Source organism: Austrofundulus limnaeus, unplaced genomic scaffold (assembly GCF_001266775.1).
Source record: "Austrofundulus limnaeus strain Quisiro unplaced genomic scaffold, Austrofundulus_limnaeus-1.0 Scaffold55, whole genome shotgun sequence".
Lineage (NCBI taxonomy): Eukaryota > Metazoa > Chordata > Actinopteri > Cyprinodontiformes > Rivulidae > Austrofundulus > Austrofundulus limnaeus.
The window spans coordinates 2,113,999-2,129,877 of NW_013952457.1; the positions used below are offsets into that span (position 1 = coordinate 2,113,999).

The window sequence follows — 15,879 nt, forward strand, 5'->3', positions numbered from 1 at the left end:
GTTAAAATATATGTTTAACAAATAAAGTCTCATGTTACAACTGATCAGGGATCCCTTTAAGTTTAAGTTTTAAGACAAAATTTCCAAACTCACTTTACCAATTAAGTAATAAAAAAAGTGATTTTTAGTTCTAACTGACTTACAGGAGAAAAGTTTGCAAATACTAATACTGTTAAGCACAACCTAAATATTATTATTAGTTTTATCTAAAAACAGTATTAAAAAAAACTAATGACTAAATAAATAAAAATGCGCTAAGAATATCTTTACCAGTCTTCATGTATTTGTTATGGTCTAGACATTTTATCTAGTCTACACAGATTTGCTCAAAAACGAATGTGTAATTAACATGCAAAGATGCTACAAACAAAGCAGGAGAGTAAAACAGATTTGCCTAATTTAGATTCTTAACCATTTCTGAAACTTTAGGACACAAACTTGTAAATTTAAAATAATACTACACACAAAGTGAGTCATTAGAATTCACACAAAATTATGATGCACACACAGCTATCCTCCATGTGGCACAATTATGTACAGAACCGTGGAGAGCCTAAACTATCTGTTTTCTATCACAGTGTCAGTCTGTATGTTAAACGTGTCTAAACTTCATTACGCAACACRACAAAGAACCTAAACACAGAATCTAACCAATCAGGACAATCTGACCAACAACAATCTAAAATGTCCTGAATCACTTTGTCCCATCAAAAAACAGGAACCTAAATACTTGGGATACATTTACTTAAGAGTGTTTGTGCTTGTTTAAAACCTATGGATGGTGAAGTTTATGATTTTGTCACTTGCAGCCAATTTTATCCAGTGAAAGCTGATTACTGCAAACATTTTTGTGCCTAAAACTTTTGCACAGAACTGTACATAATGTAAGTAGGTGGGCAGGTGCACTGAGGCGTACCCGTATGAGTCAGGCTGTGTCTCGCCAGGTGGTAACGCTGAACGAACCTCATGTCACAAATGGTACAAGCAAAAGGTTTCACACCTAAACGCAGAGCATCAATACATTCATTTTAGGACTTTTGATTCACAATCCATCAACCAGAAATGTCTTCAAAAATTTCTTTTTACAATTGATGGGTTGTTAACCATTTTTTATTTGATAAAACTTTCATAGTCGTTACTTTAAAATAATGCATACTGTTTTTTTCTGAATGCAATTATGTTTTTTTCTCAAATTATGACTCCAAATCTAAACACATCTCATGAGCTGATGATATCACTGCTATATGTCAGAACTTGTTTTAGTTTATTTTTTACACACAAAGCACTGAAGCACGAAAAAGTGAAATATATCTCTTAGTTTACATAAAAAGCCTCAGAGAAGTGAGATTAAAGCTGCAACAATGTAAGAACAGGCTGATTTCAGTGACATGGGTAAGGTGGGCGGACGCATACCCATATGAGTGAGGCTGTGTCTCGCCAGGTGGTAGCGCTGAAAAAACCTCTTGTCACACATGGTGCAAGCATAAGGTTTCACACCTAAATGCAAAGTAGTATTAATATATCACTTTTTACCCAGTTCCAGTCTGTAACAAAAATTCCTAAATTATTGATTAACCACACATTGGCCAAGTCATGCAAAATAAAACAGTGTCAAATGTTACCGTTATACTAGTTGGCAGTAGGAAAAATAAAAAACACCTAACCCCTTAACCTGCTACACAGATGGCAGAAATTACTTTTTCCACATTGTTTCAACAGTAAGTCAGATCTTTTGAAGTGGGGTTCTGTGAAGAAGTTGTAAACAATTAATAAATATCTGACCTGTTGTAGTTAAATTTAATCTTTTTTGTGGAGAAGCATACTGTAATTCTGACCAATGAGACAAGTTCGCAGCTGGTAGAAGTGGACTAAACTAAAGTGGACTGCTGCTGTCTTAAAATAACTCCAATCTCAAAAATTACACAGCGCTTCAAGCAAAAAATAAAAATAAATAAATAAAAACCTTTACAGAGTAAATCTTGTATTCCAGGATTATTCTGGCGGGACTTTTTGTGTTCTATGTTGAACGGGAAGTGCTACAGCTAGCTACTGTCACTATTTGCACTAGCAAATTCTCAAAAACTTGAAAGTGACATACAGTATAAAGCTCAGCAGTATTTCACTTTGGCCTTGGTCCCATTCAGACTAGCCTTTAGCTTCCAGTCCAGTCAGAATGAAACTCATTTAAAGAGTCATCTACAACAGGTAAGATAYTGTTTCTAACATTTCCACAAAACACTACCACAACAAACTTTAACGCTTACAGTTTAGAACCACTTTATTCATTTCTGAGTGTCTCATGTTAACAGAACATTAATGATCAGAGGTTTTATAATTACTGCTTCAGTAGTAAGTAGAAAAACACTGACGACTCAACAGGTGATGGAAATCAGCCAATTTTCACCTTAACCAGCAGCTAACTTAACCTCATAAGATAATTTAGTGACAAAAACATAAATATTTTAATTATTTGTTATTTTTCTTAGGCTGTAAATTGCCCCAAATACAATTACAATCAATCTGTAATTTGTTGTATCAGTGCAGTTCAATTTATTTTAAATATAGGGCTTGTAGAAAAAATGTTTGTCTTGAAGAACTCATGATCTAAAATGTGTATGCGTTATAAAAATTTAAAAAAGGCTATAAACTATCGAGTAATCTGGAGCATATTATTTTTTAATTTTAGGAAACAGAGGGGAGAAGGCCAAGGAACCTTTTAGGAAAACAAAACAAACGATCGACTGTGTGCTCAAAATAAAGATTTACAAGGTTTCAACTGAGCCTGAATTTAGACTATTATTTCATAGCTTTCAGTTCATAGAGAAAACTGACAAGAGCTTTACAAAAGAATTAGAATCAGCCCTGAAAACTACAACTGGTGTATTTCAAAAAGGATTTCCAAACACGGAGTTATAAAAATAGTTGTGAATGTTTCAGCAGTGGGATTTTTGAGTTGTTTTTTTATTAAAAGCTATATCTTATCGTAGAAACCTAAATTAAAGTAAGCTATTGTTTGTTAGGTGTTCTTACAGCRATGTTTAGTTACTTTAAGATGCCAGATTTCGTATCATGTAAAATTCTACTCGCACTTAATTTTCCCCCCAAACCTGGTGACGCTCCTGATACTAATGTAACAGTGACCGCGTAACGGTGACCTATAAATTGTGAGAGGGCGAGTGCACTGAGGCGTACCCGTATGAGTGAGGCTGTGTCTCGCCAGGTGGTAACGTTGAAAAAACCTCATGTCACACATGGTACAAGCATAAGGTTTCACACCTAAACGCAGAGCATGAGGGTATTATATTCAAACTTATGGAGTATTCTGTGTTTACAATCCATCAATAGGCAATAAACTAACTACAAGATAAGTGAAATTGATGGGTTGTTAACCACAAATAGAACTGATCAAATTTGTTTTCTTTTTCAAAAACATCCAGTTCAATTTTAGAAAACATCAACATCTATAAATCAATTTAATCCACAATTTAACACATCACATGAGCTGATGTTTGAGTCCTGTATTATGTTTAGTTTAAATGTTCCACTTCTTTTGAATATAGCGTATGACTCAAGATGCTTCGTCTAGCCAGTGTGAGAAATAATGAGTAACTACCACAGACTGCTGAACTCCATGTTAAACAAAATGAAAATACAGTTTGATCTTTGTGACATGGGTAAGGTGGGCGGACGCATACCCATATGAGTGAGGTTGTGTCTCGCCAGGTGGTAGCGCTGAAAAAACCTCTTGTCACACATGGTGCAAGCATAAGGTTTCACACCTAAATGCAAAGTAACAATATTATATTACTTTGCCTCACTTTGCAGTGTTTAATTTAGAAATAAATCTTTACACAATTGGTTATTAACCACACAAAAAGGACCAAATTATGCAAAAACACAAAATCTCTTTTTATAATGCCTTTACGTATGATCACAAAACTTTAAAAGATCATCATCAATCATTCTGCTCTTTTTGATTAAAACTAATAAAAAACAAGGACGCCATGTCCAGACTTTAAACTTGGCACRTTCCTCACACCAGTATCTCTCTGGGCTGCGACTGTTGGAGACCCGTTAGAGGACAACTTTTGCAGGAGTCTCTGAAGTGTTTGCAGGTGTTTCTCAATTTCTCTGCGGGAGTCACAGAGGCTCACAGTCTTTTTACGTGAATGATTGTACATCTTTCAAGAAATTTGTGACTTCTTTTTTTGGCCAAAATAATTGTTGCAGGCATCTCGAGACAAAACTGAACCATCCTAATTTAGTTTCATCGTGCTAGAGCAGAAGAGCGTTATTTTGACAACATCTAAGGCTACAACTTTAAACGTCTAGGTCAAACAAATGCCTATATAGAGGGTGTGTCAAAAGTCACAAGACACTCTTATTTTAGAAAGAATAGAAAATGACATATCTGAATGCCCTGGGAAATAAAGGGTGAGGACCAGACCAGAACTTTGCCACCACCTTGAAAGCCACCATCTTGGATCAAGGGCAAGTTTTACAAAGATAGCCCACAGTGCCCATTTCTGGCTGAAGTATTCAGCTAGGTCATCCTCCCTTTTTTCTGATTAAACAGTGTTCAATGACTTCTGACTCACCCTGTATATAAAACCAGTCCAAATTTGCTTATCTACACGTCAAAGGGACAAGTGGGTACAATGTGGCCAGAGCTGAGCAACAAAACCCTGTGCACTGCCTACAGTTGTCTTGCGAGCAGTGCACATGGAAAAGCAGGCCATGATTTTCGAAGCCAAAGTCAGAAGCAACTAAAACTTTGCTCATTTTCTCCCAATTCTGAGTCAGCAACAAGCCTCTAACAGCCACAGCTCAGTTGGATATTGGCTTTAAAACATGAACAGACAAAATTCTGATGCGAGCTAAAAATAAAAGCAGACCTAACACTGAATGTCACGGGCACAGTGCACGGACCCATACCCGTATGAGTGAGGCTGTGTCTCGCCAGGTGGTAACGTTGAAAAAACTTCATGTCACACATGGTGCAAGCATAAGGTTTCACCCCTAAACGCAGAGCATTAAGAGAATTATTTTTGTGTCTCTGCAACATGAAAAAATAATAAATAAAAACAATCAAGCTGTGTCTCGGAATTAAAAAATGCCAATTTGAGCTAAATTGTCGTTTGTGGTTAATAACCAATGTCATACTCTTAACTTACAATGTACAATGTATTGAGAAGGTTTGTTTTAAAATGGGGGGGACTTACACAACACAAGAATTTTGTATGAAATCTAATGAAAATTACACCATCTGAAACTGTGTATGATTAAAGATATACAAGACTACATTTAACCACATTGCAGCATCCTAATTTTGTGACTGGTTTAAGATTGGCAGACGCATACCCATATGAGTGAGGCTGTGTCTCGCCAGGTGGTAGCGCTGAAAAAACCTCTTGTCACACATGGTGCAAGCGTACGGCTTCACCCCTATACACACAAAGTACCAACTTTAGCATGAAAAGAAACTCAACTGCCAAAAATGATCGACGTAAACTTTACTAATGGCTTTAGTAAAGTTTGGCTGCACTTATCAGCGCTTCGTTTGAACTGGAAAATCCAGCATGCTTCCACAATCTGCCATTCCAATTAGAAATTACCATATCCCAAATCAAGACTGACTGATTGTCTTGTGCTTAAGAGTAAACTAGATTATTGAGGAATAAGGCAATTCTGCCACAAGGAAAGCACAAGTGTCTGGTTACAAACAAAAGGGGGTAAAAAAAAAAAAAACGACTAAATGACCATTCAAGCTAATGAGGTCTAATCTCTAGTGGGCCCATTCCAACTAGCACAACAGTTTTTCACATGATGCCAATAAATGCATTAGTGTACATAATTCATCAAACCCTCAAAAGATTTCAAAAACAAATTGATCGTCATCATTTTTGTTACGCTGATAGCAGTAGTTAAGACAATTTTAGGCAGTTGGCAAACAACTGTACAACATACAAGCTTACACAGTGATTGCAACTGTTGTGCTTTAAGAAAAAGAACTGATCTAATAATCAGACAGAACTTAGCTTAGCTGATCATTCAAGCAAAAGAAACATTKATAATGGAAAAATCTGCCATGTAAAAACCAAATTGCAAATAAGTGAATCCCCGTACATCAAATGTGTCCCTAAATATATTTATAACCAAGGATGTTATTTCCTGACCATAACTTTTAATGAGAAATGACACATTGACTAAGATGTTTGAGTAGTCCGATCAGAATTTGCATTTTTTTAAGAAACAGTAAAAATATATCTTTTTCACAACTGATTAAATTCTTCTATCAACTMTTATTGATATTAAAATAAAAAGAACATACATTTCATTAGCATTAGTATTTTAAAATATTGGTATATTCTTGATGCCTGTGCATTACTTATTCAATAAAATTAATTTAACTAAATTGAGGATTAAGGACTTTGTTTCATCATTATCCAGCTCAATAACAATGTCATTTCACAGACAAAGTATAGCGGAAGTAACATGATACACATGGTTATAAAGGCCCACACAGATGCTTCATGGCTAATTAGCAACTGTAATCATAGTGACAAAAAGCTATACAAACTCGAGTTTGAAGCAGCCAGGTAACCAGGTTGTGTGCATGCAGTACATGCATAATTAAAGCCAGGAAATGCACTGGTTGACATTAAAAACTAAATAAATTTTTAAAAAGGACATACCTGTATGAGTAAGGCTGTGTCTCTCCAGCTGGTAACGTTGAATAAATCTCATGTCACACATGGTACAAGCATATGGCTTTACACCTAAACACAAAACAGCAAAATTAGAAGCGTTTCAAGTCACAGTTTTAACACCGATTTAAAACAATAACAAAAGTATTAAAGACAGTTTATGGCATGCTTTAATAATTAAATTATGTTAGACACCTTACACTAAAAAGTAGTCCAAAAAGCTGAAATTGTATTGAATTAAAATGATCAATAGAGTATTAAAAATATAAACTTCTCTAATATTTAGCAATTCATCAAACGAATTACAAAATTTTACATTAAAGATTTTTCAAAATGCAGCAGACAACCATTTCTAACTATTCAAAAATTCTTAAGACACTGCAAATTATAGATCCTTGCAATCAAGATACTTTTTAGAGTAAAGTGTCCTTCATTGAAAACACAGTATAATAGTCAACAACACACATGCAAAAGTACCATTACAAAGTGAAAGAAAACTCAAGGTAACTGAACTGAGAGTCACTTTTTCAGTGGACAGTTTTCCAACAAAACCTACAAACTCTTTTCAACATTTGTCGTAGAGAAAACTTTAACAACGTAATACTTGGGGTTAAGTAGGAGGATGGGCTTATGAATGAAAAATCAAGTTTAAATTTGTTATGGGAAAAGTTTAACAGTGATAAGTGAACAATTGATTCAAGCATACCAGTATGAGTGAGGGTGTGTCTTGCCAAATGGTAACGCTGGAAGAACCTCATGTCACACATGGAGCAAGCGTATGGCTTCACCCCTAAATGTATACAGTACCAAATTTTAGAAAGAAAAAAAATAAGTTCTTGTGAACGGTGTGCACAAAATGTATCACTTTACATACATTATTTATTATAGGGTCCCTTAATAGTTTTCTATTATCTGTTCACTAAAAGTATAAAAAGAATCAAGAAATACTAATCAAACACCTTCACATACTAAAAAAATTAAGTCTACACTTATTTAAAAAAATCACAATCAATACAACTGAGAGGATAAATGATCTGATTTTAGTTTTTGCATTTGAGTCACACAAACAAGAACAAATGTCAGCAAGCCTGACCCTAATATAATAAAAGAGATAAATAAAACTTCTACCCGTGTGAGTGAGTGTGTGTCTTGCCAGGTGGTATCTCTGGAAAAATCTCATGTCACACATAGAGCAAGCATATGGCTTCACCCCTGCACACACAGAGCAAAGTATTTTGTAAAAACCAAGACAATGAACTCAACAGGACACACTCAAATTTATTCAGTCCTGCCAAAAAAATTAAATAAAAAGCAAATTAATACTACTACTTTCTAATCTGTAGACAATCACCTAAAAGAAATATTGCTACAAATTACTTTTCCTAAACCTATCATAACCTAAAGATGTCTTTGAACTCCAATAAGGGATATTTTATTGACAGTAAATTAACAATATAGTGATTAGCTGTCAAAAATACTGCTTTTAAAAGACTGAGSCAAAAACCATGGGTACTCCTCATACGCCTTATGCTTAAGATAACTTTCTGCTTATGAATACTTAATTTTACACACAGTAGACCAATAAAATAGGGTATTTGGGCACTCGTATAGTAAAGGAGGGCAAACCCATACCCGTGTGAGTGAGGCTGTGTCTTGTCAAGTGGTAGCGTTGGAAAAATCTCATATCACACATGGAGCAAGCGTATGGCTTCACCCCTACACACATAAAAATATATAAATATGAACTAGAAACAGAAAAARGGGAGTAAGTTTCAACAAATATACATCAACTCTTTAAGCTTTTTTGATGATTGGGATTAGAAGTAGCATTTTACCCACTTCAATAACTGGCAGTACCTAATGATTGCACAGAAAGAACATTTAACAAAGAAGAAGCTGAYGTTATTTACGAACAGATGTTTCGTTTTGTATGTCAAAATTTCAAGAACAAAAAAAAGTTTATATTTTCTTAATGAAAACATACCTGGATACATCTCTCTACATTTCAAAAATATGCACTTTTGAAGCAGCTACTGTTACTAATCATCCTAATTTGCACTGTTTTGTGTTGAAAAGTTTTAAACATCTCTACTTTATAAACCAGGGTAAGCGGACGCATACCAGTATGAGTGAGGGTGTGTCTTGCCAGATGGTAACGTTGGAAGAACCTCATGTCACACATGGAGCAAGCGTATGGCTTCACCCCTACATACACAAATTTTTTACACATTAGCCACGACGTTTGTTAAGAAGCAAAACTAATTTATGAACACCAGGTCACCGTGACTGGGCACACCTTTCATTTATGAAACCAAATTATTATTATTTTTATTTTCCCCAACTGGTAAAACTGAACTGAAAAATAGAGAGTAATCATTTTTCAAACAAGTTGACGTACATCATAAATCCAAACCACCTAAAGGTTTTAACTAATAATATAAAACCTCAGCAGCTGCACAGCAAGAAAATGTCTGGGACACTTGTCACCTGAAGCAGAAAGCTGAACTAACTCTCTCAAAAAGCCTTTTATTTTATTTAAATACAAGATCTAATAGTTTCACATTAAGCTGAAATGATTTWTCATTGACAGCAAAAAAAACTTAAATGTTTTAATTAAATAAATATATTTCTTTTATCTGTATATAAGGTTTTACTTTAAATTCCTCATAAAAACTTAAAGCAGAAACATCTGCACTAAAGTATCCTAAAGTATCTATTACAAGTGCTGACTGCAGCAATTTGTCTGCGGGTGTATCAGTGTGGACATCGGAGGTGTCTTCCTGTCATGTAAAACTGGCAAAACCTTCGTTTCCAGCCTTTCTGTTGACTCAAATAGAATAGTAAGTTGTTTAAAAAAATATGAAGTTTAACCAAATCTGGGTATGGTAAAAGAACGCATACCCGTATGAGTGAGTCTGTGTCTCTCCAGGTGGTAACGCTGGAAAAACCTCATGTCACACATGGTACAAGCGTACGGCTTCACCCCTACACACACAGAGCATAAAATTATTAGCTATTCAGTCTGTTAAATAAAGATAAAAAGATAAAAATAAATCACGAAATGTAGTGTCTGATGGAATAAACAAGACAGATGCAGTGGRAAAAGTGCTCAATTGCATAATTACTATAAACTATAACTATGTACATATAAACAATGACAAATTAGTTTAGTAACTTTATCCAATTCAATTTGAAAGCATTTTTTTGTTGTTGTGAATACTGAAGCAGCAGTATTTGTTTGGAAGAAAAACAACATTGGAAGCTGACTTACCCACAATGCTTACCTCTTAAAAATATTTTAAAAAGCATGAAAGGGTGACAAAAATATTGAAACTATGCATTGTTTTAACATAAAAAGCCTTGAAGTTTCATTTTATAGTCTTGTTTGTGTCTAAAGATTTTTCAAAACAAACTAAAAACTAATTTTGAAAAAACTAGAAAAAAGTCTCATTTGTTTTTAGCTGGATGTAGTTTCACATTTGCACACTGGAGCCCACAGGTTTCAGCCACTTTTCAAGTCCACTATCAAAAAATCTTTAGTTTCCAGTGCCAACTGAAAGCTCTGTCACGCAACGTCTTAGACAACTTATGCTGATACTTGTAAATTTTCCTCACATGCTGGCATATGCTGAAGATCGCTGCAATACGCTCCAACATGCTACATACAAGTTCGGCATAAGTTACACTGATACAGTGACAAAAATGCTGTCATACGCTTGTATAAGTTATSTAAGGGACAAGTTATAAATAAATATTACTCTTATGTTAATGTGTTAAATTAATTGTCCCTGTCACACTAGATAATTTATGCCAACTTATGAACATTTTAAAGACCTGTTGAAGATGGAATTAAAAATAAATCAACAGGAAGCTTTTTTTCAGCGTGTGCATAATGTACTGTAATTCTAACAAATTGATCAAATACATAACTTTTATTGCAATTAAGACATGAAAAATGTTTCATAAGCTGGAATAAGTTGTCCAGTGTGACAGGGCCTTTAGACAAAATTTTGATAAATCGCCACAAGTTCTCTAAAACCTTATAGTGTGACAGAGTCTTTAGATATGAAAGCAATTTACATATTTTTTTAAATAAAAGCATAAAGTGATTTTTTTTTTACTTTTCAGTGAAAAGTTTATATAGAAAAGTAATGAAGTCAGTAGTGAACTATTTGCTATGCTTCAAAGTGTTTAGAGACCACGAAACAACCATTAGAAAACAAAAAAACAAGATTATTAATCTGAGTGTAAACCACAGTCACTACATCACTTAAAGACTAGACCATAAGATATCATTTTTCCTGGAACAAACTAATTTTATATAAACAAAATAGCCACGTAACTTGTTTAACAAACTGCAGAAAAATAACAGCTTCCTGAATTTTAACAGAATAAATCAGTGCAATGTAGAATGATGTAGAAAACAAAAGAATCTGATTCTAAAGACAAACCAAAWGTATTTTCCAACTCCAGTTGTCATCAGAGAGCATGTCTGCCAGGATAAACATTTTTAGTTATGTGCCATGTAGTATGTGCTATCCTAAACAGCTGTGCCAATAAAATTGTACTAACAACTAACACAACACCAATGTCAAATTCAAAAAAGGGGTCAAGTCAGGTTATAAACAAAACAAAAGAGTTTTTAATAGTGGACTAGTGGACCACACAGGCTTAATGTTTTTTTTCCTGATKTTGGAGACAAATAAAGAACTGCACATTATTTTAAAATGAAGAGATTCGGGGAATGGCTTTGTTGGAAGTTAGTGTCCACAGACAAAAATGAATCTTCAGCATCTGTTCCTTGATTTATGTGAAAGACTACATGCGTAGTCAGATTTATGCAATATGGGTACGGTTGAAGGACGCATACCCGTGTGAATGAGGCTGTGTCTCTCCAGGTGGTAACGCTGAATAAACCTCATGTCACATACGGCACAAGCATACGGCTTCTCCCCTAAACCGAAGAGCACCAGTTTTAGTTTAAGTCYTCCACAGACACCAATTAGCTGTGCGGCAAAGCTACAACCAAACAAGGCTTTAAGCAGGCCATTGCAAAAAGCACACAGCTGCTGCACACTTCTAGATTCAGTCCAACTCAGAAGGTTAAAATCAGGATGTTCTCACAATATATTTAAAATATTCTGCAAATAAAAGCTGCTCTGGCTTCAGTGTGACCTCTGATCTGTTCCAAGCCTTTGCCATACCTGTGTGAATGAGGATGTGTCTCTTTAGGTGGTATCCACTTCTAAATGCTCCGTAACAGTGATCACAAATAAAATTCTTCTGAACTTTGGACGAAGGCCCGTTTTCATCACCACCTGTACCCTAGGGACAACAAGAAACACAAACATTTTGTAATCCATAACAGTGTTTTCTGTGCAGCAAATGTATGCATATGTTAAAAACACAATGGCTCTATTTGTTACGGAAACCTGATCAGAAATGTRAAAAAACTGCTGGGAAATGATTGCTTCTACAGTTAAAATGCATGCTAAGCATTTAATTCTACCTAAATACTCAGTTATGTTTAGTATGAATGACAATAAACTTGGTTTCTGATTATTTAGAAGAGTGTAATTAGTATCTGAATTGAGATATGGACCACAATCCCTTGCAGGGGCCTAATGCCCTCATGTTACTGCTCCCTCTGTTATTCTCACAACAGCAGTTATTGTGCTCCACTTCACTCCCCTCCCCCCTTTCCTCTCCAGAGAACCTCCACCCCCTCCACATCTTTCCTGTGCTCCTCCCCCCACCCCCACACAAACAAAATGAGCACCCACGAATGATCCGAGCCAGCCTCACTTTGATCAAATGAAACGCYGTTAAAACGGTATGCATGAAGACACGAGGACACGCTTATTAAATAAGAAAAACCAAACGGGCAAAGAAAAGCAAACATTCCCAATTTAGAGATTCCAGCTACTGACCTTCCCTCCCCTTCCGTCTTGTTCTCTCACTTTACAGGGCGTTACTGATTTCCTGTTCTTTTTTTTCTGCTGCATGTCTTCGTTGGCCCTCATCTCTTTCTCGTCCAGCAAGCGGGGAGCTTGGAATTCACCTTCCTTCCTGATGAGCTAAAGAGCAGGAGAAACTTAATTATTCCTTTTTTTTCCTGAACTGTCGCCTTCGACACAGTAAACTGAGTCTCCGACCATGACTGAAGTGACCATTTATTACCGTTTTACTCTAAGAAACATCTAAGGACATTTTTATTTAGACACGCTTTAAGTTTGTTGTGTGTTTTTAACCCGATGGAACCCAGACTCATTTCTACTATCATGATTATTATGAAGGTTGTGCATGACAACAAATAGATATGTAACATGCTTCTTAAGTTATTTTAATACCTCCACCCAGTGGAAATGACATATACAGTATGTCACTTGTGGTGTACATAGTAAATATATCATGTTTCATTTAAATAATTTTATAATTTTTTATGGTTATATTTGTTTATATAAAATGAACAGAAAATACACTGCTCAAAAAATAAAGGGAACACTTAAACAACGCACGCTAAGTCCAAGTAAATCAAWCTTTTGTGAAGCACATTCAACTCTGTACAGAACAAAGTACTCAATGCGAATATTTCATTGATTAAGATCAGGAGTTAGCGTGCGTTGTTCAAGTGTTCCCTTTATTATTTTGAGCAGTGTATATTTATCTAAAATAAACAAATCAGCTAAACTGACTAAGCAGATGATTGGTATACAGTATGTCTCACTGTGACAAATATGTCACATGGAATGTTTCAATACAATTTAGAGTTTATTGCTTGAAGAGATATTTATGTCACAGTGATATTTGATAACTTTTTTCTTTACCAAATTGTTTCAGAAATGCTGTTAAACTAGGTTATATATGAAATATGACTTGTTATCGACAGCTGTAAGAGTGAAAACATGACTTTGCTAAGAAAAAAAGTTGATAAAATTAGCTAAGTGGTTACATTAGCTGCCCAGGTGCACAAAGGAGAACTTCAGTACTCAGAGTCCCCCACCCCGGTTACATGACTGAATCAGCATGCTYAGTTGACGTCACTTAGGAACTTCATGCTAAAACTCAAAAAACTTGTCTCATTGTTAAAAGGGGCGGAAACACCAGTGCTAGCTTGGGTCCTTCTTCTTGATTATATTTATTCTGTTTTTATTGATTTTAGTTATTTTGATCTCTGTGAAGCACATTTTACTTAAAAGAATTCAAGCCACTCATTGATTCAGAGGAAAACTGTATTTTTTTCCCCTATCAGCAGCACACTTTAAAATTCCTAATCATTTCCAGATGAGAATAAATATCTACTTTTTAATTGTTGTCTGAGTGACAATCTATGTCAGAAAAATAAAAAACAGAACTAAAAACATGACAACATAATTTTTGACAGAAGCAACTCCCAACAGGTCCAAGCTTAACTGACACTGTGGTTGTTTTATAGGAAGATAAATCTTGTTTGCAATAAAACTTTCACTATTCCACATTTAAGGCTTTGCAGCCTTTACACTGATAAAAAGCGCAGCACTTAAATGCCCCATTTCCACATCACATTTCCCAAGTGGGTGCTAACCAGTGGTGGACAGCTCATTCCAGACGGGAGGATCATATGGCTCTGGGGACCACGGTCAGGTCCCTCTCTCTGAGGTGGTGTGTGGCCAAGTGGAGCCATCATCTTTTTAGGCGGAGCAGCCATTGTACTGGCCTGCATCAGGGCCATGCTGGAGAGGACAGCTTCGCAGCCAAGCAGCCCCGCCTACAAGGGAAAACAAACAAACAAACAAAAAAAAATAATAATTGAAACAAATGCTTTTCAAACCATCTAAATATGCAAAATGATCTGCAATTTGCAAATATCTATGACATAAGTATCAGTGGCATGGTATTGACAAAGGTAGTCATCAACGACAACATCCTGAGTGACAAGACTGCAAGTTAACTTATTTGTAACCACTTTGGTGTTGTCAAAACAAACCCATTTCATATGGTCGCGGACTGAGCTGCTGGGCAGATGTGACATTGCTGTGGGATATGTGAACGCAGGGACAGGGGTGGGGACAAGGTCGTCCAGAGATCCGTCAGTCAGGATGGTCGTCGGGCTGGTGGGAAGCCACACCCACCTCACTCATCTAGTTTAAAAAAACTGAGGAAGAGGAGGATGTGGATGAAACAGACAAACATGGAATGACAGCTGTTTCATTGGCTGACTTTATGGACACACAATACAAAACAAAATGTGTGCACAAGCTTAATTCTAAAAATAGTTTTTTCATTAGGACATCCTTTAGCGACAAAACTGTTTTAACCCATTTTCAACATTTTATTTTATGCAACTCACAGCTATGAAAATTCTCTTTTGGAAATTAATAATTTATCCCCTGGTAATCCAAACTGTTTTTAGACGTTGTCAGACCAAACACCTGAACATTAGACCTAATTTTTACAGGGTTATTTTGTCAAATCATCTCAGTCACCAACTTTGACTGAGGCATGCCTATTAGTCAACCTGAATGTTATGGATAGCCACAAACCAAACAACTTGTGTAAATATTAAGTGKCAATATATAGTCTGTTGGCTTGAAATTGGTTAATTTTGGCTTGTTTGTGATTTTAAAAGAATTTTATATATTTTGTGGTAACTAAAAAGAAACATCTTTAAAATGCTCAAATAAAAGAACAAATTTCAGTGTTTAGAGGCTTAACTTAACTAAAGTTGTTTCATCTGTATAAACATTTTCATTCATACAGAAGCATTTCTGATGTAGTTTGTGAAAAACCTTTTATATCCCATTGCTGTTTATGTTATTTAAATGTAAATGCTTTTTAAAAAGTAAAGAAATTATTTATTTTTGTTGTTTCAGTTGTTTGTTGTGGAGCCTTGTTTAATCATCCAGTCCCYATCTTTTTCTCATGAACAGCAACATAAATTTTCAAATTTTAAGTGAGAAACATCTTTGATCGAAGTACTACAATAATTACGAATGATTATGTTAAAACTTATATCAAATTTATAGAGACCAAGCTTTTGAATTTACTCCAAAGCATCCAAGAAAAACATTTCATTTAATTTGGGTCTCATTTTTTCAGACAATTCAGGCATTTACGTATTTTATTTTAAGAGTTTTTTTGTTTGTTTTTGGTGTGTGTGTGTGTGTGTGTGTGTGTGTGTGTGTGTGTGTGT

The 15,879-nt window shown here is 35.3% G+C and overlaps 1 protein-coding gene across 1 annotated transcript in view; it reads right to left on the reverse strand.

The window, feature by feature from the left end:
* Positions 1-42: 42 nt before the first annotated feature.
* The window catches only part of znf740a (zinc finger protein 740a), a 17,833-nt gene continuing 1,996 nt past the window's right edge, over positions 43-15,879 (reverse strand). The window contains exons 2-18 of the mRNA XM_014009167.1: positions 14,674-14,841; positions 14,272-14,454; positions 12,638-12,784; positions 11,912-12,032; positions 11,578-11,661; positions 9,609-9,692; positions 8,829-8,912; positions 8,340-8,423; positions 7,836-7,919; positions 7,414-7,497; positions 6,696-6,779; positions 5,362-5,445; positions 4,936-5,019; positions 3,696-3,779; positions 3,193-3,276; positions 1,414-1,497; positions 43-1,000 (exon numbers count right to left, since the gene is read on the reverse strand). Of these exons, the coding sequence (XP_013864621.1) occupies positions 855-1,000; positions 1,414-1,497; positions 3,193-3,276; positions 3,696-3,779; positions 4,936-5,019; positions 5,362-5,445; positions 6,696-6,779; positions 7,414-7,497; positions 7,836-7,919; positions 8,340-8,423; positions 8,829-8,912; positions 9,609-9,692; positions 11,578-11,661; positions 11,912-12,032; positions 12,638-12,784; positions 14,272-14,454; positions 14,674-14,718 (1,650 nt within the window). The 5' untranslated portion in view covers positions 14,719-14,841 and the 3' untranslated portion in view covers positions 43-854. The remainder of the gene's footprint in view (positions 1,001-1,413; positions 1,498-3,192; positions 3,277-3,695; positions 3,780-4,935; positions 5,020-5,361; positions 5,446-6,695; positions 6,780-7,413; positions 7,498-7,835; positions 7,920-8,339; positions 8,424-8,828; positions 8,913-9,608; positions 9,693-11,577; positions 11,662-11,911; positions 12,033-12,637; positions 12,785-14,271; positions 14,455-14,673; positions 14,842-15,879) is intronic.